General features: G+C 38.7%; 1 protein-coding gene and 1 pseudogene across 40 annotated transcripts in view; both read right to left on the reverse strand.

Annotated features, from left to right (window-relative positions):
• Nucleotides 1–450: 450 nt before the first annotated feature.
• Nucleotides 451–26,858, reverse strand: part of LOC129550201 (uncharacterized) — a 137,260-nt gene continuing 110,852 nt past the window's right edge. For 33 of the 40 annotated variants that reach the window (XM_088829749.1, XM_088829737.1, XM_088829738.1 and 30 more), the window contains 5 exons: nt 9,309–9,466; nt 6,891–7,019; nt 6,453–6,581; nt 4,398–4,512; nt 452–3,488 (listed from right to left, as the gene is read on the reverse strand). In XM_088829749.1, coding sequence (XP_088685875.1) covers nt 6,960–7,019; nt 9,309–9,466 — 218 coding nt within the window. In that variant the 3' untranslated portion in view covers nt 452–3,488; nt 4,398–4,512; nt 6,453–6,581; nt 6,891–6,959. Of the gene's footprint in view, nt 3,489–4,397; nt 4,513–6,452; nt 6,582–6,890; nt 7,020–9,308; nt 9,467–11,905; nt 11,978–26,858 lie in introns of all 40 variants that reach the window. The other 7 variants (XR_016035685.1, XR_016035684.1, XR_016035682.1 and 4 more) reach the window with 6 other exon arrangements.
• Nucleotides 11,537–11,618, reverse strand: LOC129550769 (small nucleolar RNA SNORD116; annotated as a pseudogene).

Genomic DNA, 26,858 nt, shown 5'->3' on the forward strand with positions numbered 1-26,858 from the left:
GAAACAAGTTAAATGTAAGGTATAAAACAAAAAATAAGCAATAACCATAGAAAATGCAAATACCACCAAAAACAAAGGAGAGTTCAGATGATTTAAATATGTGTTTGCTTAACTGCTGATGAAAGCTAAAGCTTTCCAACCTATTCTAGAGCACAGAATAAAAAGAAAATCCTAAAATTATTTAAACACAATCAGAAAATCCAATATACAAACATGACAAAAATAGAACAAAAAATAAAATTACAGATCAATTTCAGTTAGCAGTATGACTGCAAAAATTCCAAATCAAACTAAGATACTCATAATTCAATAGTGAATTTAAAAAGCAACACTTTTTTAACCAAAAAGAGTTTGCTGAATGAACAATAAAAGGAATAAAAAAAGTTTCAATACTAAAAATGGATTATTTCACAATGACAAAAGTTTAAAGAATAATATAATTGTTTATGCAAAAAGTATTTGGTTACATCTACCACTTGGTTTTGATTAAAATTCCTTAAGAAACATATAAAAGGTAAGAGACTTTACCTAACATAATATATAAGAATCTCAAATTTAAAATGAGCATTTTGATGACTGAGACCATTTAAATCAAAATAACTTACCTATTGGAACTAATAAGACCTGATACCACCCCCAGCAGGGTCTTATAAACAAGACAGAACTGTAAACCAACAAATACACTCAGTATGTTCATCTACCCAAACAGTTCTTCTATCATTGATAACATATTATTCACATAGGGAAATAGCTCATTCATCAGACAAAAATTTGATTATCTAAATCCAATCAATGTTTTCATCTTACTCTTTCAACAAGTTTAAAATGGCACCTCACTCCAGTACTCTTGCCTGGAAAATCCCATGGACAAAGGAGTCTGGTAGGCTGCAGTCCATGGGTCGCTAGGAGTTGGACACAACTGAGCAACTTCGTTTTCATTTTTCACTTTCATGCACTGGAGAAGGAAATGGCAACCCACTCCAGTGTTCTTGCCTGGAGAATTCCAGGGACGTGGGAGCCTGATGGGCTGCCGTCTATGGGGTCACACAGAGTCGGATATGACTGAAGCGACTTAGCAGCAGCAGCAGCAGCAGCAAACTCTCACAGGATGAATTTTGCCCACTGCTAACCAGTTCCTTGCTTCCCTGGTAAAGTAAACCACCTGTCAATGCAGGAGATGTGGATTCAATCCCTAGGTCAGAAAGATCCCCTGGAGAAGGAAATGGCAACCCACTCCAGTATTCTGGCAAATCCTATGAACACAGGAGCCATGGGGTTGCAAAAGAGTTAGATATGACTTAGTGACTAAACAACAAGACAGTTTTCTGCCTTGAAAATCCTACCTTAAACCATCATCCCATCCCTCATGACCTTAATTTCCTGCTTTTGAAATACGATTAAACCTTGTCAAAGTGCTGTTTTCCCTTTCTGCTGCAGTTTTAATAAACTCAGCTTTGCTTGCTTATAGCTGTCTCTGAGAGTCTTTTTGCGTAATAGACCAGAAACAACATGCTGGTCAAACAAGAAGGGGCATTAAAACCTAACTAAATCAAGGGTGGGTGATATTTCCACAATCCAGATAATCTGGGAGAGGAGAATCACAACTATCAGTATTTTCAAAGGATTTAGTATATAGTTTGAAAAAAAAAAAAAAAAGAAACTCCATGAAAAAGAGGAAGGAGACCACTTACACCTAAAACAACACAAAACTTTTCAGATACAGAAAAATTCTCAAGTAAGAAAATAAACTGAAAGAAGATACTCCTGCCACGAAGTGAAAATATTAACAATAATTAAAATTATTGAATAAAAAGAAAGACATACCTTGTCCTTGAATAGGAAGACTATTATTAAAAACCAATTCTCCCTTAAATTAATTTATTAAAAGTTAATGAAATTGCAGTCTAAACTGTAATTTCTTCTATGAGAAGACACGAGACAGGAGGCAGAAGAAGAGACACACAGACTCACAGAACAAAAATGGAGTCAGTCACAGATGAGAATACAGCATATGTGCAAGATGGCATTACAGACAAATGGGCAATTATTGGCAAATAATCGCAGGTAATGGCAAATAACTTGGCAACTTTAAGATTTCAAATAAAAAAAATTTCTGTGATTTAAGAACTTGAATTAAAAAAACACAAAAGAATTAGAAGTTAACATAGGTGAAGAGTTCTATGGGATCAGTATAAATACCTTTCCAAAATGACATGAACTCAGAAGCCATAGAAGCGAACATGGTTATACCTGGACATATAACAATCAAATACATTCTTATAACAAAAATAAGGTTAAAAGTGTGTAAAAAATATCTGTAATGAGTGACAATCCAAAGCTTATTCCCCCAATAATAAATGAGCTCTTTGAAATCAGCAAAGGACTAAAACCTCCCCGCAGCCCCAAAATTGGACATAAAAAGAAAATAAAAAATACAGATGGTTAATAAACATGAAAAAATGATCAAACTCAAAAACAAAAGAAATACAATTTAAGACAATAGTTTGGGCTATCACACTGGCAAAGATTTCAAATATTCATAAAATTCATTATCTGTGAGATTGTGGGAAAGTTGGCAATTTCATTCATTGTCATTTGAAGATCAAGTTGTTACCATGTATTTAAGGAAATCTTGTGGTCATTTTCAAAATTTGAAATATGCATATAATTAATCCCAGTATTTTAACTGCTAAGTAATTTATTATGATATAATAGACAAATGCAAATTATTGATATATAGGGAGGTTCACTGCACAGAAATTTGGTACTAGCATAAATATCTATGAATAAGAAATGTTTGAAACATTTAATTATATTTAATGTACAAAATAATCATGCAGTCATTCAACAGATGACACAGACATGTATTACTGAAACAGAAAAAAAGGGCATTGAAAAAACTGTTAAATGAAAGCAAATTTGCAGAATAATGTGTACAGTATAGCTCTACTTCCAGAACCTCCTAAAATAGCTTGTATCTGTGTGTGTGCATTTATCTGCTTAAAGGAGGCACACAACTCCCTTAATAGAGGAAAACTCAGAGATAGGATTAAGAGAGAAAGGGCACTTAATTTATATATTAGATGTTTAGATATGCTTTGAATTTTTGAAAAAAATTAACAGATCTTATTTTTTAAATTTACTACATGGCAAATGAAAATTATAAATGTATATTTATGGGAGTACTGAGCAATTCCATCACTTTGAGTTTCTTGTGCAATATAATTTCCTCTACTGAGGCTCCTGGGATTGAGTCAAGTAGAAGCAAGGGAAACAGTCACCATGCCCAAATTAAAGTCTCATCGATGATATCCCAACATGAGCATTTCTCAGTTAACCATTTCTTATCTGCAGGAGGTATCCACTGCAACACAGGAAAGAGAAGAGTTTCCATGCACAAAGAAGACTGTGTCACTGTGTTGGAGAAGCTGGTGGCAGAAGTAATGGCACCTACAGTAACAAATCCACCTTGTCTCTGTGGTCATCACCTGCAAGGACATAGTGGGGAAAATTGGCAAAGGTGAGGCGCACATTTTCTCAGGAGCCTTCTGAGGGCTATGAAGTCCTTGTATACTCTTCTATGTGTTCTGGAACAATTCTACCCAGAATACACAGAGAAAGCCGCATTTTCAGCAGCTGGGTACCTGCTATGGCCAGAAAAATGACTAAGATTTCTTAAAATCAAGGATGCCAAACACTGGTGATACTTTTTCTCCTTTGCTAGGCCAACAAATGGAGATCTCCAACTATTTCAGGCTTTTATCTGTCTCTTTCCCTCTGAATCTGACTCATTAAAGTGCTAGGTCATTCATTCATTGAATGAATTATTTCAGGCAAAACTACTTGTCTACCCTTCAGTCTAATGATTACTGAGAATTACTATATCTCATGAATATAATAATACTCTGGTAACACAACAGATCCAGCAAAGAAGTTCAGTTTGTGTGTGTATGTGTTAGCTGCTCAGTCGTGTCTGACTCTTTGTGAGCCTGTAGCTCACCAGGCTCCTCTGTCCATGGAATTCTCGAGGCAAGAATAGTGGAGTGGGTTGCCATTGCCTTCTCCAGGGCATCTTCCTGACCCAAGGATTGAACCCAGTCTCCCGCATTGCGAGCAGATTCTTTACCATCTGAGCCCCGAGGGAAGCCCGAGAAGTTTAGTTTATTAGATCAGAAAAGTTAAGGAAATATTTTATATTAACTGTAAAGGTACTAACCAAGATGTAGAAAAACTATGAAGGTATATAAGAAAAGCTGTATCTCTTAACTCATTACACAATCTGGCCTTTCAATTAGCATGTAGGCATAAGACATAAATCTTCAGAAAACTGACACCTAACTTCCTGCCCAGAGGTGGTTCCTCCTAGAAAGCAATGACTATTCTGACAAAACCCTTACCTTTGGAGGGCAGCCCTCAGACAAGAGGGAGGCAAAAGGGCTCTGTCTGAAGAGTCTTCCTTCAGGGGTTTACTGGTATCATTCATGCCCAAAAGAGCTCCCAGAAAGTCATCTTCTGAGGGTTGGAGGGGGAGAAACACCACTTCCAGTGAAAAAGGCGATTCATCTGAAGTTGGGAAGTCACCCCTTTTCCATACTGATTTCACTTGGAAGCTGCTTCCTGCTCTGTTACACAGCACTGAAACTACAGCTAGCTGCTCATAACTGCACATTTCAGTATCAGCACCTTGCATCAGAGCCTTTCTCTCTGGTGCTTTTCCAAAACTGACTGAATTACCTGGACCCACTGAAAATTATGTTTCTTTTCTACCGTTTATTTTTTGTTCTGCTTAGATGGCCAGGTTATTTGTAAGATCACCCTATATCATCTACTCATAGATCTATTCTCAATAGAAGTTTGCCGAGAGCCTACTCTATGATAACCCATTAGGAGCTTGTGTCACAAAAATGAACTTAAAAGCGTCATGCCATTAAAATTAAAACCCCATTTGGTGAATCAATCATACACACACACACACACACACAAACTGAGAAGTAACTTAGTAAATGGTCTTATAGAGGGAGATTCACTGATAGCGATGTGATTCTAAATAGCAGTAGCATGTTACTGAGTTTAAAGTGCAACCAAACTGCTGCTTTCCTCTATAGCCACCAGCCCTCAGGAAAACAAAATGAGACAAACAATAGCATTCCTCATGGAATCTACAGAATCAGTAGTGATGCTTCCTCTCTAATTTCTAAGTTTAGTGATTTACATCTTGTCTAACTAGTGAAAGTGAAAGTGCTCAGTCGTGTCCAACTCTGCAAACCCACGGACTATACAGTCCATGGTATTCTCCAGGCCAAGATACTAGAGTGGGTAGCGGTTCCTTTCTCCAGGGGATCGTCCCAACCCAGGGATCGAACCCAGGTCTCCCACATTCCAGGCAGATTCTTTACCAACTGAGCCACCAGGGAAGCCCAAGAATACTGGAGTGGGTAGCCTATTATTTCTCAGCAGATCTTCCTGACCCAGGATTCGAACTGGGGTCTCCTGCATTGCAGGTGAATTCTTTACCAGCTGAGCTACTAGGGAAGCCCCCTGTCTAACTAAAGACTTGTCAAATTCATCAATCTGCAGAAATCTAGCTTTTGGTTTCATGGGTTTTCCCTATAGTTATGCTGTGTTTCTGTCTTTCAAACAGTTGTGCTGTTGATAGAACTGTTCTGTGGTTTGACTTAGCGAACAGAAAGTATTCTTTTCCATTCTTTACCATTATGTCATTGACCTTTGCTCAAAAATTTATTATTTACTTTGGGTATTTTCTGCATGATATAATTAATAACCTTTTACTTTCAGTTTTTTTGTTCTGAAGTATCTCTCTTAGAAGCAATGTGCACCTGTTTAATTTTTTAAATGAAATCTTCGTTTCTTTTAAACTTAATATAATCGTCATGTGGTTAGATTTGTGTCTACCATTTTCCTATCCATTTTCTAGATGTCTTATATATTCTTGGTTTCTCTGTTCATTTTAAACTGCCTTTCTGTATTAAATAGACACTTCTTATTGCACTATTTTAATTAGTTGGTAGGGTTTTTTTATTTTTGAGTTATTTGCTTAGTATTGACCCTAGGGTTTATAAGAGGCACCTTAAATTATCACAATCTATTTCAAGTAACACTAATTTTGTTACCTAACCTTTTATATATCTTAAAGTTAGTTTCAGAGAAATGATTCTATCACTCCTTTGGTTCAGATTTTACAATAGACCAATGACTGAAACCGTCTTTGGCCCTGGCGTGTTTATAAAAGCCAACTATGAACCTGAGATATGTGACAGTCACTGAACACTAAAGATCCCACCACCACTGGACACACAGGCATGCTAATAAGTCATGGAGACCAACAAGCACAATCAGTGACCCAGTTTCATGCTTGACTAGTGCATACAGTTTCTAACTGTCACTGTAATTCCCTAAAAGAATATCAGTATCCTTTAAGAGAAAATGCTTACCTTTGTGAGAATTCACACAGGCCTTTGAGGATGGAGGAAGAATTATTCCTAACACTTTTCTTTATGTCTCATCTCAAGGGGAAGGAATAAGCTTATCCATATGAAACCTAGTTTTTGGAACATGTCAGTCTATGGGAAAGAATAAATGTGCATCTAGATGAGAAGTAGGATGAGTTCATTTGTCAGCAGATACAAGACAGGAGTGTTCACTATGCATGTAATACATATAATCACTCTTCTGAGATATTTCTGACATTATTCAAAAGACTGATAGTGAAAAAATTTGGGGTGGAAAAGTGCCTCGTATGACTCACCAGATTATTAATGCTTCACATTCTTTGGATTAACAGACACCTCATAAAAGCAATAAAATTCTAAATTGCTTAATAACATAGTAAAATAATCTAGCAACATACATTTATTACAACTGGATATTACCTCTAGAAAGAATTGCTGTGAATTTTCCCAGAGAAAGGAGCTCGTATAAGTGACGAAAACAGCACGTCTTCAGGGTGGCAGTGGAATTCCAAGCAGCAAATATCCCTTCTCTCTAACATCACTTCCAGTCTACAAAGCACAAAGGAAGTCAGGGAGTTGAGAGATAAAATGTTCTTAATGGAATATCTAGTAACAAGTTATTATCAGAAATACATCAAAGATATTCATTGGGCAGTCAAAATGACAAAAACAATAAACATTGTTTATTGTTTGGAACATATTTGTTTAGAAATATTTTTTCTAAGGCATTGGTCTTCTTAGATCTTTCTTTTAAGCATATTAGAAAATCCACTTGGGGTATATAAAAGTAGCTAAGGAAATCCATGCTAAAAAAAAAAACCTAAAAACAAGAACTGGAAATTTAATCATTTCACATCTGAAAATGTTTAATGTAGTATGTAGTTGAAGCCAGTACTCACTGTGCAACTCTCTTGGTTGATGGAATAAAAAGAAACAAAGAAACAATGATTCAATCCTAGTGACTGGTTGGCAAGCAAATTAAAATATATTGTGAAGGTCTCACACATAGTAACTACTTTTCAATTACCATATATTTGTTTCAGTTACTGAAGAAAAATAAAAATTCATTGTTTGTGTTTTGACCATCTATAAATAGCCCTTATGAGAGGACTCCAGCAGCTCAGACAAGTATGTGAATGGCTCAAGTATAGGTACAACCATTTCTAGAATTTTCAGTGCTCATGTACTAATTCTCCAGGGTCTGTTGACTACAAGTGTATTCATGCTACCAGCTAAACACTCAAAGAGTTGCAATTTCACCCTCAAATTAAAAGCAGAGACATAACTTTGCCAACAAAGGTCCATCTAGTCAAAGCTATGATTTTTCCAGTAGTCATGTATGGATGTGAGAGTTGGACTATAAAGAAAGCTGAGCACTGAAAAATTGATGCTTTTGAACTGTGTTGTTGGAGAAGATTCTTGAGAGTCCCTTGGAAGGAGATCCAACCAGTCTATCCTAAAGGAAATCAGTCCTGAATATTCATTGGAAGGACTGATGCTGAAGCTGAAGCTCCAATTCTTTGGCCAACTGATGTGAAGAATTGACTCATTGGAAAAAACCCTGATGCTGGGAAAAGTTGAAGGTGGGAGGAGAAGGGGATGACAGAGGATGAGATGGTTGGATGGTATCACTGACTAAATGGACATGAGTTTGAGTAAACACTGGGAGCTGGAGATGGACAGGGAGGTCTGGCATGCTGCAGTCCATGGGGTTGCAAAGAGTCAGACATGACTGTGTGATTGAACTGAACTGTACCATACAATTTCATTTGTATGGTACCAGGAAGAACTGTGATATTGGAAAGTTTAGCTTCTTGAATGCAGTAGAGGAAATGAACTGTACAGTTTCTCATTTCAGAAACTGATCTCGTTCTTGTAAATATTTTTCTTAGGGTGGCTATCTATGTAAGACCTCAGTTTCTCAGAAGTGATTATCTAACTCATATTGTTCAGATTTTTAAATGAGATCAATTATAAGAGCAACTGATACACATATGAGTTTCTAAAATATGGCACTGCTCGCCTCAGAAGGTATAAGTCCAAAGGTTATCACTTATCCACCCTTTCAGTTATGGATACTAGACCCCACATCAGTGATCCAGGCCCCTAAGGGTCAGCCTTTCCTTCATGGTGTATCTCAAGGGGGAGGAATAAACATTTTCATAAGAAACTTGAGCTTTATCCTTGTTACCTTGTGGGAATAGAATAAAACTGTGGGAAGATTAGAAGTAAACCTGTCCATTGGTCTGTCATTCACAAGACAGTAGGGTTCAATAATGTAACTGCCTATTAAATAAGCATTGCTCTGCTAGAATGTTTCCAATATTATTCCATCAATATTAATTGTGTTAGGCTCTGGTCTCCATAAGAGCAAATATTGTCCAACATTTTCTGCCAGACAAATTAAATGTGCAATATGACTGTCTGAACATACTTAAAGTTCCAGGAAAATGTTGGCCTGGTGAATAATTCAGTCACAACAATGCACATATAATGCATATATACACTCTATAAACTAAACCTTAGAATTATTTTATCCTCAAAGGTGATCCAATGGATTGCAGAGGACTAACCTGAAAAAAGCCATGATAGAGAAATAAAGAACATTATCTAAAAAGCACTTGTAGCACTTGTTTGAGTTCCGGAACCCAGCAATTGACAGGGGAAGCGCAGGGTTACACCACGCCTGATGGCACAGTCACAGCAGAGCAGGCAAGACTCACACGTGCACAACAGTTACAGGCGTGTGGCTGAGAGGGCAGGGGTGACGGGAGGAGAGCCGAACGCTGCGCTCCCCCGCCGAGAACACTTCCCATCCATCGTCACAGCGATGCTCACCAGGCCACGCTGCTGAGGGTTCAGTGATACTTCGGCAAGCACATCCCTCAGTAGAAACAATTTCTCTCTGCCAAACTGGTGAGGAATAGCCTTGCCATTGTTTCCATGCTTAATTTCTATATGAAGCATCAGCAGGAAGGTGGAAAAAATAAAAAATTCTGGAAATGTATAAAAAGAAGTCTCAAAGAATCACCAGATTATTAAGTACTCAAACTGTTTAAACTGACAGACTGCACAACACCAATTAAATTTTTCATTACTTAAAAAATAATAATTACTCAGGAATTTATAAAAGATTAGATGTTATGTTGAGAGTGCATTATTGGATTTCTCCTTAGATAAGGAGCTGGCAGAAGTGACAAAACCAGCTTTTCTTTGGTGGGATAAAAATTCTATGCAATTGAAATATTACTTCCAACTTACAAACCACAGAGGAAATTAGAGGAGTCGAAAAAGAAAATCTTCCAAACTGAATATTAATTGACCTGAGATTTAATTATACACATTTTTTGGCCACCTGTGTGACAAGAATAAAAATACACTTTGTTCCATGGAAGAGGAGAGTATAGAAAGTCATTTGTTCTAAGACCTGGTGCAAGTCTCTCCAAAGGACCCTTAGAATCACACATTAAAACTGGGATCTCCCTTAAAACATATATGAAACAGACTGAAGGAATATGAATATTAACCTATAAAATGTCAAGAATTGGAAATGCAATGACCTCACAATTAAAAGTATTTAGGGTAGCATATACTTGACCCCATCACTCAAATGTCTAGAAAATTTGTATTTGGGTGAGAAGAAAAACAACTTATGAATTTTTGTGACAGCTAAAAATCTAATGAGCCAACTCATTAATAAAGAGCCTGATGCTGGGGAAAATTGAAGGCAGGAGGACAAGGGGACAACAGAGGACAAGATGGTTGGATGGCATCATTGACTCAATGGACAGGAGTTTGAGCAAACTCTCAGGAAATGGTGCTGCAGTCCATGGCGTCACAAAGAGTCGGAAACAACTGAGCAACTGAACAACAACAACAATCAAATGCCTAGAGTATAATAATTCTGAGTGAATGGATGCTATTAGCCAAGCACTCCAAGAGCTTCCATCTCTCCTTAAACCAGATACTTACAGACCTCTGTACAGCTCATTTCCCTTAATATATACAAACACTTCATCCTAGTTGGTGCTTATACTAGACTGAGCTCCCTCCACATTTTTTTGTCTAGCATGGTCCCTAGGAGGGATCTCAGCTGACAAGTGATTTTTGTCACTCAGTTTGTTCATATTCCAGTGAGGAAGTCATAATTAATTCAGGCACACTATGAAAGGAACTTTGATCCTAAGATATATGGCAGACTCTGAGCACTCAGGGTAAGAAGCCCTCAGACACACTGACCGACAGTGATAAATAACAGAGAGCCTGCACCACAGTCAGTGACAGCACCATGACTGACTAGCATAGCGAGAATCTCACTGTCATGTGAGGATTACAGGGTCTTAAAAGGAATGCCAGTACTTTCCAGACCAAACGCTTACTGATGTTACAATTCCCATCGGCTCTTGAGGATGAGATGGTAAAATTATTTTCAATACTTCCCTTCATGCCACTGCTCAAGAAGAAGGGACAAATTCTTTCAAATGAAACACAACTAATGGTCCATACAAAGTAAAAATATGGAAAAATGAGATTATATGTGTCTATTTGTCAAACAAGCATAAGACAAGAGGGCTTATCATATACCTTCATATCAAATATACTCATATTACTTTACTAGAATGTTTCTGATATTATTCAAAGGGAGAAAGCACAAAAATCTTGCAAATAAAGGGGACAAAATATAGGACACTTCACCAGATAATTAATAACACATTATTTGGGTTAACAGACACTTTACAAAACCAATTATCTACTTGATTATAAAAGTATAATTAAAATAAGCCATGAAAAGAAAATTTGTTTAAAAAGTATACGAGACAGCAAAAGAGACACAGATGTATAGAACAGTCTTTGGGTTATTACGTTTAGAGTGCATTATTTTGTTCCATCCTAAGACAGGGAGCAGGTGAAAGTAACAAAATCAGCCTTTTTTTTTAATGGTAGTGAGTACTCCATGCAACTGAACTGAACTAAGAGACTGAACTGATTCCATGCAATTCCAAAGTCACTAGCTGACCAAACCGAGTCCCATCCTGACATTTCTGTCTAGAGTGGTCTCTTATGCTGGACCTCAGTTCACATAAGTGATTTTGTCACTCATTTTGTTCAGATTACAGTGAGATCTATTTTTAAAGTCATCATCAATCCAGGCACATTTGCGGAAGAGACTTTGATCCTGGGATATGTTGCAGACATTGAGCTCTCAGGAACACACTGAGAGCTATCTATCTCCCTGCGACACTGGCTCACACTATTCAATCATGGAGACCAGCATCAATGGTGACCCATCGCAATGTTTGGGTCACCATTATATGGTGTTATATGGGTTACATGGGCCACCAGTGATAGCTGGCTAGCATAGCCAGAGTCTTACTGTCATTGGAGGGTTATACTCCCTGAGAGTAATGTTAGTAGTTTCAGGACAAAGTACTTACCATCACGGAAATTCCCACTGGCCCAGAGGATTAGAGGCAGAATGATTCCCAATATTTTCTTTCATTTCATGTCTCAAGGGAAAAGAATAAAAGCATTTAAATGAAATTGAATTCTTAGTCCATGTCGATCTGCTGGCATGGAGTAAAATTATGGAATGGTGAGAAGTATATATGTCCATCTGTTAACCATGCATAATAAGACATTTAGTATGTCCAAGTAAACAGAGAGTTCCAAAGAATAGTAAAGAGACATAAGAAAGCCTTCTTCAGTGACCAATGCAAAGCAATACAGGAAAAAAAACAGAATAGGAAAGACTAGAGATCTCTTCAAGAAAATTAGAGATACCAAGGGAACATTTCATGGAAAGACAAGCACCATAAAGGACAGAAATGGTAAGGACTTAACAGAAGAAGATATTAAGAAGAGGTGGCAAGAATACACAGAAGAGCTATACAAAACAGATTTTCACGACCCAGATAACCACGATCATGTGATCAACTACCTAGAGCCAGACATCCTGGAATATAAAGTCAAGGGGGCCTAAGGAAGCATCACAACGAACAAAGCTAGTAGAGGTGATGGAATTCTAGTTGAGCTATTTCAAATCCTAAAAGATGATGTGAAAGTGCTGCAGTCAATATGCCAGCAAATTTGGAAAACTCAGCAGCAGCCAGAGGACTGGAAAAGGTCAGTTTTCATTCCAATCCCAAAGAAAGGCAATGCCAAAGAATGTTCAAACTACTGCACAGTTGCACTCATCTCACACACTAGTAAAGTCATGCTCAAAATTCCCCAAGCCAGGCTTTAACAGTATGTGAATTGTGAACTTCAAGCTGGATTTAGAAAAGGCAGAAGAACCAGAAATCAAATTGCCAACATCTGCTGGATCATCAAAAAAGGCAGAGAGTTCCAGAAAAACACCTACTTCTGTGTTATTGACTAAGCCAAAGTATTTGACTGTGTGGATCACAACAAACTGGAAAATTCTTCAAGGGATGGGAATACCAGACCATCTGACCTGCCTCTTGAGAAATTTGTATGCAGGTCAAGAAGCAACATTAGAACTGGACATGGAAAAACAGACTGGTTCCAAACTGGGAAAGAAGTACATCAAGGCTGTATACTGTCACCCCGCTTATTTAACTTACATGCAGAATATATCATGCGAAATGCGGGGCTGGATGAAGCACAAGCTGGAATCAAGATTGCCAGGAGAAATATCAATAACCTCAGATATGCAGATGACACCGCCCTTATGGCAGAAAGCAAAGAAGAACTAAAGAGCCTCTTGAGAAAAGTGAAAGAGGAAAGTGAAAAAGCTGGCTTAAAATTCAACATTCAGAAAACTAAGATCAAGGCATCTGCTTCATCACTTCATGGCAAATAGATGGGGAAACAGTGACAGACTTTGTTTTGGGGGGCTCCAAAATCACTGCAGATGGTGACTGCAGCCCTGAAATTAAAAAAAAAAAATGCTTGCTCCTTGGAAGAAAAGCTACAACCAACCCAGACAGCATGTTAAAAAGCAGAGACATTATTTTGCCAAGAAAGTTCCATCAAGTCAAAGCTATCATATGAGTATAGATATAGTCATGTATAGCTTCCCTGGTGACTCAGAGGGTAAAGCATTTGACTGCAATGCAGGAGACCCAGGTTCAATCCCTGGGTTGGGAAGATACCCTGGAGAAGGAAATGGCAACCCACTCTGGTATTCTTGCCTGGAAAATCCCATGGACGAGAAGCCTGGTAGGCTATGGTCCATGGGGTCGCAAAGAGTTGGATATGACTGAGTGGCTTCACTTTCTTTCTTTCTTATTTATAGATATGAGAGATGGACTAGAAAGAAAGCTGGCTGCCAAAGAATTGATGCTTTTGAACTGTGGTGCTGGACAAGGCTCTTGAGAGTCCAGTCCATCCTAACGGAGATCAGTCCTGAATATTCATTGGAATAACTGATTTTGAAGCTGAAACTCCAAACCTTTGGCCACCTGATGCGAAGAACTGACTCGCTGGAAAGACCATGATGCTGGGAAAGATTGAATGTGGGAGGAGAAGGGGACAACAGAGGATGAGATGGTTGGATGGATGGCATTACTGACTCAACAGATGTGAGTTTGAGTAAGCTCCAGGAATTGGTGATGGACAGGAAAGCCTAGCATGCTGCAGTCCATGGGGTCACAAAGAGTTGGACACGACTGAATGACTGAAATGACCTGAAGTAAACAAAAGTACTATTTCTCTAGTAGGATCTTCTGATGTTATTCAAAATGGAGGAAGCATTAGAATCCTGGGGGAAAAGTACACAGAAACCTCAGATGACCCAGACTATTAAAAGCTTCATATTGTTTAGATTCAGTTCAGTTCAGTTCAGTCGCTCAGTCATGTCCGACTCTTTGCGACCCCATGAATCACAGCACGCCAGGCCTCCCTGTCCATCACCAACTCCTGGAGTTCACTCAAACTCATGTCCATCGAATCAGTGATGCCATCCAGCCATCTCATTCTCTGTCGTTGCCTTCTCCTCCTGCCCCCAATCCTTCCCAGCATCAGAGTCTTTTCCAGTGAGTCAACTCGTCACATGAGGTGGCCAAAGTATTGGAGCTTCAGCTTTAGCATCAGTCCTTCCAATGAACACTCAGGATTGATCTCCTTTAGAATGGACTGGTTGGATCTCCTTGCAGTCCAAGGGACTCTCAATCTTCTCCAGCACCACAGTTCAAAAGCATCAATTCTTCGGCGATCAGCTTTCTTCACCATCTATAATTTTGCTTGCTAAAAACACAAACTAGAAAAAATTTAGAAAATACATTAATTAAAAATTTCATTGTTACCTCTGGAGTGCACTGTTCTGATAATTTTCATAGAAGGGAGCTGATACAAGTGTAAAATCAGCAGTTACTTGGATAACTGGTAGGAATTCCATCCAACTCTAATTTCACCTCTAATCTATAGAATATATTGGGAAATTAGGGAATTTGACAAAACCATAAGTTAATAAACTAATAACATATTATAAGGAAGAAACCATAGATTTAACATATTATAAGGAATAAACCATAGATTTCATTTGACTATGTAAGAAGAAAAGTAATGCTCACTACTTGGATCAGGATAACACTGAAAGTCATAAGACTTTCAGTCCCAAAGTTCCCCCAAAGCCCTCCCTTGGCATCAGGTATTAATACTAGGATCTCCCCTTCAACATTATGAAACCCACCAACACAATATAAATATTAGGCAATGAAATCTACCTAGAATATCAATGATTGGAAATGTAATAATTTTTAATTAAAAGCGCTTAATACAGTATCTACTTGGATCAATAACACAAATGTCTAAAAAATTCTTTGGGTGACGGGAAAAAAAAACTCTTCCAATTCTTGTGACTTGTTCATCAAAGAAATTAAAATGTTCTAGAAAACTTTTTGACAAATAGTAAATTACAATTTCTACATTTTTCTTTTTTACTTTAAGAAATAAATAAGTGAAAATCATATATTCTTCCTTGAATACCTAATCAACCTCATTCTGAAGATTTTGGCACCCAAAAAAATGGATGAATGTCTCATGGGTAAGCATAACCATTTACCACTGGCCTCTCTACTCCTGTGCTGGACCTGGTTACTATGACTGTATGGATACTGCCAGCAAATGTTCAAGGAGTTGCCATGTCATCCTTAAGTCAGATATTTATAGACATCTGTGAAATTCAACTCTCTTCCTTTATGGAATCAGGATAGCATTCAGTTACTATGGACCCTATAGTACTACTAGCTGACCAAACTGAACCCCACCCCAACATTTTTACCTAGCGTGGTCTCTTGTGCTAGACCTCAGTTCACGTAAGTGCTTTCACCACTCATCTGGCTCAGATTCCAATGAGATCCATTTTGGAGGTCATCATTGATCCAGGCACATTGATCCTGAGATATGTGGCAGACACTGAGCTCGCAGGACTCCGTCTCCTTGGGACACACTGGTCCATTCTATTCCGTCATAGAGATCGTTAGTCATAGTCAGTGGCCCAGCCTCTTGGCTGATTAGCACAGCCAAGAGCATCACTATCATTGGAGTTATAGGATTCCCTAAGAGCAATGTCAGTATTTTCAGGATACTGACATTTCAGTCAATAATTGGAAATGTAATAATTTTTAATTAAAAATGTTTAATACACCATCTACTTGGATCCATAATACAAATGTCGAGAAAATTCCTCTGATACTAGAATTGCTTACTGATTAAAAATTAAAATGCTTACTGATATTAGAATTCCCATTGGTCCTTGAGGATGGAAAGCAGAATTATTCCCAATATTTTCCTTCATGGCATATATCAAGAAAGAAGAAGCTCATCCACACAAAACCTAGCTTTTGGCCCACAACAACCTGTGGGAAAGTATAAATGTGGAAAGATGAAAGGTATATATGTCTATGTGTCAAAACTGCATAAGACAGGAAGATTTGCTATGTATCTTTATGTAAAATATATGAACTTATTACTGCTCTAGAATGTTCCTGGTTAAAGAAGAAAAAGCACAAAATCTTAAAAATAAAGGAGACTGAAGTTTCAGATACCTCAATGGATTATCGGTGCTAATAAAGTTGTATTAACTAACCATTCATCAACTCAGTGCAATTTTTATCATTTAAAAATAATAAATAATACAAAGAACAAATTTACTAAAATTGGCTGTTACCCTAGGAGTGCATTGTTTTGTTACTTCTCAGTTAAGAGAGCTAGCATAAGTGACAAAATCAGTACTTTATTGGTGTGGTGATGATATTTATGGAATTCTAATGTCACATCCAATATAGAAAGTACACATGAAATTAGAGAAGCTGCAAAACAAAGTTTTTTAATGGCATATTCATCTACGAGAAGTTGTAAGAATTCGTAATAGATATTCCTTGATCATAAGATGACAAGAAAATTATGTTTACAACTTGATCACAGTAGAAAAGACATAATTTTTCTAAGACATTTGTCTCCAAATTTTCCCAGCACATTTGCTGAAAAATTATTAAAACTAAGATATATCTTTAAACACATATGAAACCCAATGAGATATATGAAAGTGGCCAATGAAATTCATGCAAAAAATCTAATTTGAAGTATAATCCTTTCACATCTAAAAATGTTTAATGCAGCATGTAGTTGAAGCCAACATTCAAAATATATGAAATTGCTTGCTCAGTTTATAAGAAAAACGAAAAACAAAGAAACAACTGTTCTAATTCTAGTGACTATGTTGGCAAGAAATTAAAAGATGCTGTGGAGATTTCATATACCTACTTTCAGTTGGGTTTCCCTGTCTCAGATGGTAAGGAATTCGCCTATAATGCAGGAGACCTGAGTTCAATCCCTGAGTCAAGAAGATCCCCTGGAGAAGGGAATGGCTTCCCACTCCAGTATTCTTGCCTGGAGAATCCCACAGATAGAGGAGCCTGGCAGGCTACAGTTCATGGGATTGCAAACTTTTCAATTTACATATACCTGTTCTACTTAACAGAAAATGAAAAGCAGAAGTTCATAACCTTGAATTTTGACAATCCAACCACAATGAAGACATCAATAATCACTCAGAATATTTTGGCAGCTCAGACAAATGTGTGAATGGTTCAAGTGTAGTTACAAAGATTTCTCATGGAACTCATTGTTCAAGTAGTGATTACCCAGAGTTTATTTACTACAGGTTTGTAGATGCTGGCAGCCAAGTATCCAGAGTTAATCATATCATCCCAAATTGGTTGTTGATCAACCACTGTACAGTTCAGCTCCTCTAGCACATGTCAGCATCTTAGTTTCCCAATATCATAGTCCCTGTTTAGGGTACAGCACCTGCTGAGCAAACTGAATATCCCTCCACGTTTTTGCCTAGCATGGCCTGTGGACTGCACCTTAGCTCACATAAGCAATTCTGTCACTCATTTTGTTCTGATTCCAATGAGGTTCATTTGAAAAGTTGCCATTTTCCAGGTGCACTTATGAAAGGAAACTTTAGAATGAAACGTGTAGTAGACACTGAGCTCTCAGGACTCTGTCTTCCTTGGGACACACTGGGTCACACTGTTCAACCATGGAGACCAGCATCAACGGTTACCCCAAGGCTGACTAGCATAGTCAGAGCCCCAGTGTCATTGGACGATGACACTCCCATTATACTCCCTGAGAGGAATGTCAGTATCTTCAGGACAAAGTGCTTACCAGCATGAAAAATTCCTACTAACCCTTCAGGATGAAAGGTAGAACTGTTCGTGAAGCTCTCCTTCATGTCAGATCTCAAGGGAATAAACTCATTCATATGAAACCATGCTCCTGGTCCATCTTGAATGGTAGTAACAGAGTAAATACACATAAAGATGGGGAGTGATAATGACCATTGATCAACCAAACAAAAGAGGGAATGGTTCTCCGTGTGCTTGTTGTTCCGTTGCTCAGTCAAGTCTGACTCTTTGCGACTCCATGGACTGCAGCATGCCAGACTTCCCTGTCCTTTACCATCTCCTAGAGTTTCCTCATCTCCTGGGGTTTACTTAGGTATTTTAAAGTTTTATTCCAAGCAAAGAAAGAGCAAACATTATTGAAATAAAAGAGACAGAAAACATGAATAACTCACCATATTATTAATGCCTCACAGTATTTGAATTAATGGAGTCTTCATAAAGTCATGTGAACTCCTGATTTCTTAAAAACAATAATAAAAACAATCCTGCAAAAATTTGATTGAAAATTGGGTTGTATTTCTGGAATATATTGTTTTGCCATTCCCAGATGGAAAAGCTGTTACCAATGACAAAACAGTACTTCCCTGGTGTGTTGGTAAGAATTCCAAGCAACAAAATGTACCTTCCATTAAACATCACTTCCAATCTATAAAGCACAAGGAAAGATTTGGGAGACTGAGAAAGAAAATCTTCTTAATATAATGATAAAAGTTTATGCAATATTCACCATAGATAGTCACTGGACAACTGGACAGCAGAACAGTTACACTCATTCTTCAGAGCATGGCAGTATACAGATTAAGTTTTACAAGAGATTAGTTCAAAGTCTCCCAGTACACATGCCTCAGAACCATGCATTACAACTAGAATCTCTCTTATACACATATGAAACACATTGAGGACAGAAGTCTGATATATACATATATATATATACATAAAAATGCAAGAATTTTATTATGATTTCACATCTAAAAATGTTTAATACAGCATATAATTGAAGCAGCAATCAAATGTATGTGAAACTGCTTCCTCACATAATGGGAGAAAAAAGAGAGATACAACTAAATGACAGTTGAAAACTTAACACAGAGTTGGCAAGCAAATTAAAAATACTATGAAGATATTCCAAAATACAGTATCTGCTTCAATTTCTATGTAATTGCTTCATTTAATATACAAGTGAGGAATAAAAACCTATAATCTCCTTGAATTTTGACCATCTGTTTGCCCTAAAGAGACTGTCACTCAGAAGATTCCAGCAGCTCAGACGGACATGTGTAGGCGTGACTGCACCCCACAGTTTCAGCACTCATGTGCTGGTTCTCTGGAGTCTAATGCTGCCACATGAGCACTCAAGAGAGTTTCAATATTATCCTAACACTGTAGAAGTACACACCTCTGCCTAATTCAGTTTATCAAACACATGCACATTGGTGAACTTTCAAATACCTACTGATACCTCATAGATGAAAAAACTCAATTCTCCCTCCATATATTTTGCACAAGGTGGGTTCTGGTCCTCAGTTTCACAGAATTGATTAGGTCACTCATTTTGTTCAGATTTTCTGAGATCAAATATTACAGTCATCAATATAGGTACATTACTAAAGGGGGTATTTCAAACCTCAGTTAAACAACAGACCAGGTATGCAGGAGTTCATCACCCATAGACACACTGACCTACCATATTCACTCTTGGAGACCATATACTTCCCAAGGCTCCAAGGCTGACCAGAGGAGTCAAAGACTTACCGTTATTGACCTCTAATATTGACCTCAATATTATATTACCTTTAAGAAGAATGGAGTATTTTCGGGACAAAATGTTTACCAGCTTGAGAACAAACATCAAAGATGAAAAGGCTAACTTATTTTCAATCCTGACCTTTACATCACTTCTCTTTCATATGAAACTCAGTACTAGATCCATGCTACATGAAAGAACAAAGTAAAATGTGGAAAGATAAGAGGTAAATGTGTCCACTGGTCTACTAGACACAAAATGGAAGAGTTCACAAATGTACCCTCATTTGAAATAAAATAATGCATTTGTCTCCTAAAATGTTTCTGATGTTATTCCAACATTACGTTAATCTCTACCCTCCATCAGAGCAAATACTGTCCAGTATTTTCTGCCACCAAATCAGATGTTTATAGGCAACTGTAAAATTTGTAGAAGTTATTCGTTAACTTTAAACATGATAGCCACTATTGATACTACTTGACCAACTGAACTCCCTCCATAGCCTAGTATAGTCCCTTATGCTGGACCTCACCTCACAGAAGTAATTTTGTCAAGTCATTTTATTCAGATTCCTCTGAGACTCACTTTGAACTCATCACCAATGCAGGTACATTTGTAGCAGGACAGTAAACTGAGCACTGAGGATTCCAACACCCTCAGCCACAACAATTAGCAGTTTTAAATGATGGAGACTGTGTCATCACAGTCAATGATCTAGTATCAGTTAACTGGCTTGGCCAGAGTTTTATTATCATTTGAATGTTACAACACTCTAATGTCAGTATTCTCAGGACAAAATGCTTACCAGTGTGAGTCTCCAATGAAATATGAGGTTTGAATGGAAGATTTAGTCAGATATTCTCCATCATTTCACTTCTCAAGGTGAAACAAATATAATTCTTTCATAAGAAATCAAGTGTGTTCTAAGTTTATAAAAATAGAGCAAAAGTGAAATTTTTTGGTAACAATTTCACTGATCAACTGGCCTAGGAATCCCTACACTGCAGGTATTCTCACTTAAGTCTTGAAAATCTTTAGACTAGCTTTTAGGATCGGAAGGAACAAGACGGCGGAGGAATAGGATGGCGAGACCACTCTCTCCCCCACAAATTCATCAAAAGAACATTTGAACATGGAGTAAAGTTCACATAACCCTTTTTTTTTTTTAAGATCTTTTTAAAACCCACAAATTACATGCCAAACAGTAACTCCCAGCAGAGAAGCAGCACAGATGCCTGCATACACCATTAGCAAGCGGGGGCTGGGCAGGGAGGAGCCAGCTGAACTGCTTAGAGAGAGGACTGGGCTTGAATACCGCAAGAACAATCTCAGAGAACTGGGGATAGCAAAGCAGACTGGGATAGCTTCCCAAAGAAAAGGCGGAAAGCTCTAACAGAAGACTCCGCCAGCCCCGCTCACAGAAAAAAGGACTGCGCAGAGCGAGCCAGCTGCGGTTGGCTCATCCCCCATCCCCCACCAAGACAGGCAGTGAGGGCAGCCAGAGATGGAGCGGGCAACCGCGGCCCCAGAAAGGCATCCAATACCAAACTGCAGGCAGGCTTCGTTGCTAATCAGACTTCTTGGGCTCGGGCCGGTCGATATCTGCCTGAGAAGGTGCGCCGGTTGTACACTCAGAAAACCAAGTGGCAGGGACTGGGGAGGCGATATGTCGCAGGGACCGTGCTCGCCAAACCCCTGGTCACCTGAGCTGCTCCGACCGGGAAGGCACAAAACGCAGGCCCAACCAGGTCTGGGCCTTTGTGGAGTACCCGAGAACCTGAACTTGAGCCGCTCAGACCTGGGAAGTGCATACAACCCAGCGCCGGCCTCGGACAGTTCCTGGCAGAGCAACCTAGAGCCTGTGCAGTGTAGACTGGGACAACACACACGCTGTGAGTGGGGGCAAACCCAGTGTGGCCGAGACTCTGCGAGCACTCCCCACAGATGCCAGAGATATTTGTCTGCAGTGTTCCTCCCTTCCCAGAACAGGACTGAACAACCGAGCCTTTAAAAAGTGTCCACCCGCACCCTAGTGTCAGGGCGGAAATTAGACCCTGAAGAGACCAGCAAACAGAAGCTAAAACAAAGGGAACCACCTTGAAAATGACAGATAGAGTAGTCTAGAGGCTACTCCAAGAATAAGACCAAAAACCAGAGGCAAGAGGCTTAAGCCCGAATCCTGAGAACACCAGAGAACTCCTGACTCCAGGGAACATTAATCGATAGGAGCTCATCAAACGTCTCCATACGTACACTAAAACCAAGCACCACCCAAGGGTCAACAAGTTCCAGAGCAAGACATACCACGCAAAGTCTCCAGCAACACAGGAAAATAGCCCTGAGCTTCAATATACAGGCTGCCCAAAGTCACTCCAAACCCACTGACATATCATAACTCACTACTGGACACTTCATTGCACTCCAGAGAGAAGAAATCCAGCTCCACCCACCAGAACACAGACACAAGCTTCCCTAACCAGGGAAACTTGACAAGTCACCCGTCCAACCCCACACACAGCGAGGAAACTACATAATAAAGAACACTCCACAAACTGCCAGAAGAAGGAAAGGCCACCCCAAGCAAAGCAATATAAACAAGAGGAAGAGGCAGAAAAATACCCAGCAAGTAAAGGAACAAGATAAATGCCCACCAACACAAACAAAAGAGGAAGATATAGGGAATCTACCTGATAAAGAATTTCGAATTTTGGTGGTGAAAATGATTCAAAATCTTCAAAGCAAAATGGAGTTACAGATAAATAACCTGGAGAAAAGGATTGAGAAGATGGAAGAAAGGTTTAATAAGGACTTAGAGGAAATAAAAAAGAGTCAATATACAATGAAGAATGCAACAGATGAGATCAGAAACACTCTGGAAGGAACAAATAGTAGAATAACAAAGGAAGAAGACAGGATAAGCGAACTAGAAGATAGAATTGTAGAATTAAATGAAACAGAGAGGAAAAAAGAAAAACGAATTAAAAGAAATAAGGACAATATTAGAGACCTCTGGGACAATGTTAAACGCTCCAACATTCGAATCATAGGAGTCCCAGAAGAAGAAGACAAAAAGAAAGACCATGAGAGAATACTTGAGGAGATAATAGTTGAAAACTTCCCTAAAATGGGGAAAGAAATAATCACCCAAGTCCAAGAAACCCAGAGAGTCCCCAACAGGATAAGCCCAAGGCGAAATACTCCAAGACACATATTAATCAAATTAACAAAGATCAAACACAAAGAACAAATATTAAAAGCAGCAATGGAAAAGCAGCAAATAACACACAAAGAGATTCCCATAAGGATAACAGCTGATCTTTCAACAGAAACTCTTCAGGCCAGGAGGGAATGGAAAGACATACTCAAAGTGATGAAAGAAAATAACCTACAGCCCAGATTACTATACGCAGCAAGGATCTCATTCAAATATGAAGGAGAGATCAAAAGCTTTACAGACAAGCAAAAGCTGAGAGAATTCAGCATCACCAAACCAGCTCTCCAACAAATGCTAAAGGACCTTCTCTAGACAGGAAACACAGAATGAGTGTGTAAACTCGAACCCAAAGCAATAAAGAAAATGACAACGGGATCATACTTATCAATAATTACCTTAAACGTAAATGGGTTGAATGCCGCAACCAAAAGACAAAGGCTGGCTGAATGGATAAAAAAGCAAGACCCCCATATATGTTGTCTACAAGAGACCCACCTCAAATTGAGGGACACATACAGACTGAAAGTGAAGGGCTGGAAAAAGATATTCCATGCAAACAGAGACCAAAAGAAAGCAGGAGTAGCAATACTCATATCAGATAAAATAGACTTTAAAACAAAGGCTGTGAAAAGACACAAAGAAGGAAACTACATAATGATCAAAGGCTCAATCCAAGAAGAAGATATAACAATTATAAATATTTATGCACCCAACATAGGAGCACCTCAATATGTAAGACAATTATTAACAAGTATGAAAGGGGAAATTAACAACAATGCAATAATAGTAGGAGATTTTAATACCCCACTTACATCTATGGATAGATCAACTAAACAGAAAATTAACAAGGAAACACAAACTTTAAATGATACAATAGACCAGTTAGACCTAATAGATGTCTATAGGACATTTCACCCCAAAACAATGAATTTCACCATTTTCTCAAGCGCACACGGAAACTTTTCCAGGATAGATCACATCCTGGGCCATAAATCTAGCCTTGGTAAATTCAAAAATATTGAAATCACTCCAAGCATCTTTTCTGACCACAATGCAGTAAGATTAGATCTCAATTACAGGAGAAAAACTATTAAAAATGCCAACATATGGAGGCTGAACAACACGCTGCTGAATAACGAACAAATCATAGAAGAAATCAAAGGAGAAATCAAAATATGCATAGAAATGAAGGAAAAGGAAAACACAACAACCCAAAACCTCTGGGCGACTGTAAAAGCAGTGCTAAGGGGGAAAAAGTTCATAGCAATACAGGCACACCTCAAGAAACAAGAAAAAAGTCAAATAAATAACCTAACTCTACATCTAAAGAAACTAGAAAAGGAAGAAATGAAGAAGCCCAGGGGCAGTAGAAGGAAAGAAATCATAAAAATTAGGGCAGATAAATGCAAAGAAACAAAAGAGACCATAGCAAAAAATCAACAAAGCCAAAAACTGGTTCTTTGAGAAGGTAAATAAAATTGACAAACCACTAGCCAGACTCATCAAGAAAGAAAGGGAGAAGAACCAAATCAATAAAATTAGAAATGAAAATGGAGAGATCACAACCGACAACACAGAAATACAAACGATTATTAGAGAATACTAGCAGCAATTATATGGCAATAAAATGAATAACCTGGAAGAAATGGACAAACTCCTAGAAAAGTACAACTTTCCAAAACTGAACCAGGAAGAAATAGAAAATCTGAACAGACCCATCACAAGCACGGAAATAGAGGCTATAATCAAAAATCTTCCAGCAAACAAAAGCCCAGGTCCAGATGGCTTCTCAGCTGAATTCTACCAAAAATTTAGAGGAGAGCTAACACCTATTCTGCTCAAACTCTTCCAGAAAATTGCTGAGGAAAGGAAACTTCCAAACTGATTCTATGAGGCCAGTTCAGTTCAGTTCAGTCGCTCAGTCGTGTCCGACTCTCTGCGGTCCCATGAATCACAGCATGCCAGGCCCCCCTGTCCATCACCAACCCCCGGAGTTCACTCAAACTCATGTCCACAGAGTCAGTGATGCCATCCAGCCATCTCATACTCTGTCGTCCCCTTCTCCTCCCGCCCCCAACCTTTCCCAGCATGAGAGTCTTTTCCAGTGAGTCAACTCGTCGCATGAGGTGGCCAAAGTATTGGAGTTTCAGCTTTAGCATCAGTCCTTCCAATGAACACCCAGGATTGATCTCCTTTAGAATGGACTGGTTGGATCTCTTTACAGTACAAGGGTCTCTCAAGAGTCTTCTCCAACACCACAGTTCAAAAGCATCAATTCGTCGGCGATCAGCTTTCTTCACAGTCCAACTCTCACATCCATACATGACGACGGGAAAAACCATAGCCTTGACTAGACGGACCTTTGTTGGCAAAGAAATGTCTCTGCTTTTTAATATACTATCTAGATTGGTCACAACTTTCCTTCCAAGGAGTAAGCGTCTTTTAATTTCATGGCTGCAATCAGCATCTGCAGTGATTTTGGAGCCCAAAAAAATAAAGTCTGACACTGTTTCCACTGTTTTCCATCTATTTCCCATGGAGTGATGGGACCAGATGCCATGATCTTTGTTTTCTGAATGTTTAGCTTCAAGCCAACCTTTTCACTCTCCTCTTTCACTTTCATCAAGAGGCTTTTGAGTTCTTCTTCACTTTCTGCCATAAGGTTGGTGTCATCTGCATATCTGAGTTTATTGATATTTCTCCCAGCAATCTTGATTCCAGCTTGTGCTTCTTCCAGCCCAGCATTCCTCATGATGTACTGTGCATATAAATTAAATAAGCAAGGTGACAATATACAGCCTTGATGTACTCCTTTTCCTATTTGGAACCAGTCTGTTGTTCCATGTGCAGTTCAGACTGTTGCTTCCTGACCTGCATACAGGTTTCTCAAGAGGCAAGTCAGGTCGTCTGGTATTCCCATCTCTTTCAGAATGTTCCACAGTTTATTGTGATCCACACAGTCAAAGGCTTTGGCATAGTCAATGAAGCAGAAATAGATGTTTTTCTGGAACTCTCTTGCTTTTCTCCATGATCCAGCGGATGTTGGCAATTTGATCTCTCGTTCCTCTGCCTTTTCTAAAACCTGCTTGAACTTCTGGGAGTTCACGGTTCACATATTGCTGAAGCCTGGCTTGGAGAATTTTGAGCATTACTTGACTAGCATGTGAGATGAGTGCAATTGTGCAGTAGTTTGAGCATTCTTTGGCATTGCCTTTCTTTGGGATTGGAATGAAGACTGACCTTTTCCAGTCCTGTGGCCACTGCTGAGTTTTCCAAATTTGCTGGCATATTGAGTGCAGCACTTTCACAGCATCATCTTTCAGGATTTGAAAGAGCTCAACTGGAATTCCATCACCTCCACTAGCTTTGTTCGTAGTGATGCTCTCTAAGGCCCACTTGACTTCACATTCCAAGATGTCTGGCTCTAGGTCAGTGATCATGTTATCGTGACTATCTTGGTCGTGAAGATCTTTTTTGTACAGTTCTTCTGTGTATTCTTGACACCTCTTCTTAATATCTTCTGCTTCTGTTAGGTCCATACCATTTCTGTCCTTTATCGAGCCCATCTTTGCATGAAATGTTCCCTTGGAATCTCTAATTTTCTTGAAGAGATCTCTTGTGTTTCCTATTCTGTTGTTTTCCTCTATTTCTTTGCATTGATGACTGAGGAAGGCTTTCTTATCTCTCCTTGCTATTCTTTGGAACTCTGCATTCAGATGCTTATATCTTTTCTTTTCTCCTTTGCTTTTCGCTTCTCTTCTTTTCACAGC

Source organism: Moschus berezovskii, chromosome 21 (assembly GCF_049115385.1).
Source record: "Moschus berezovskii isolate FMDL1 chromosome 21, NW_MosBer_1.0, whole genome shotgun sequence".
Lineage (NCBI taxonomy): Eukaryota > Metazoa > Chordata > Mammalia > Artiodactyla > Moschidae > Moschus > Moschus berezovskii.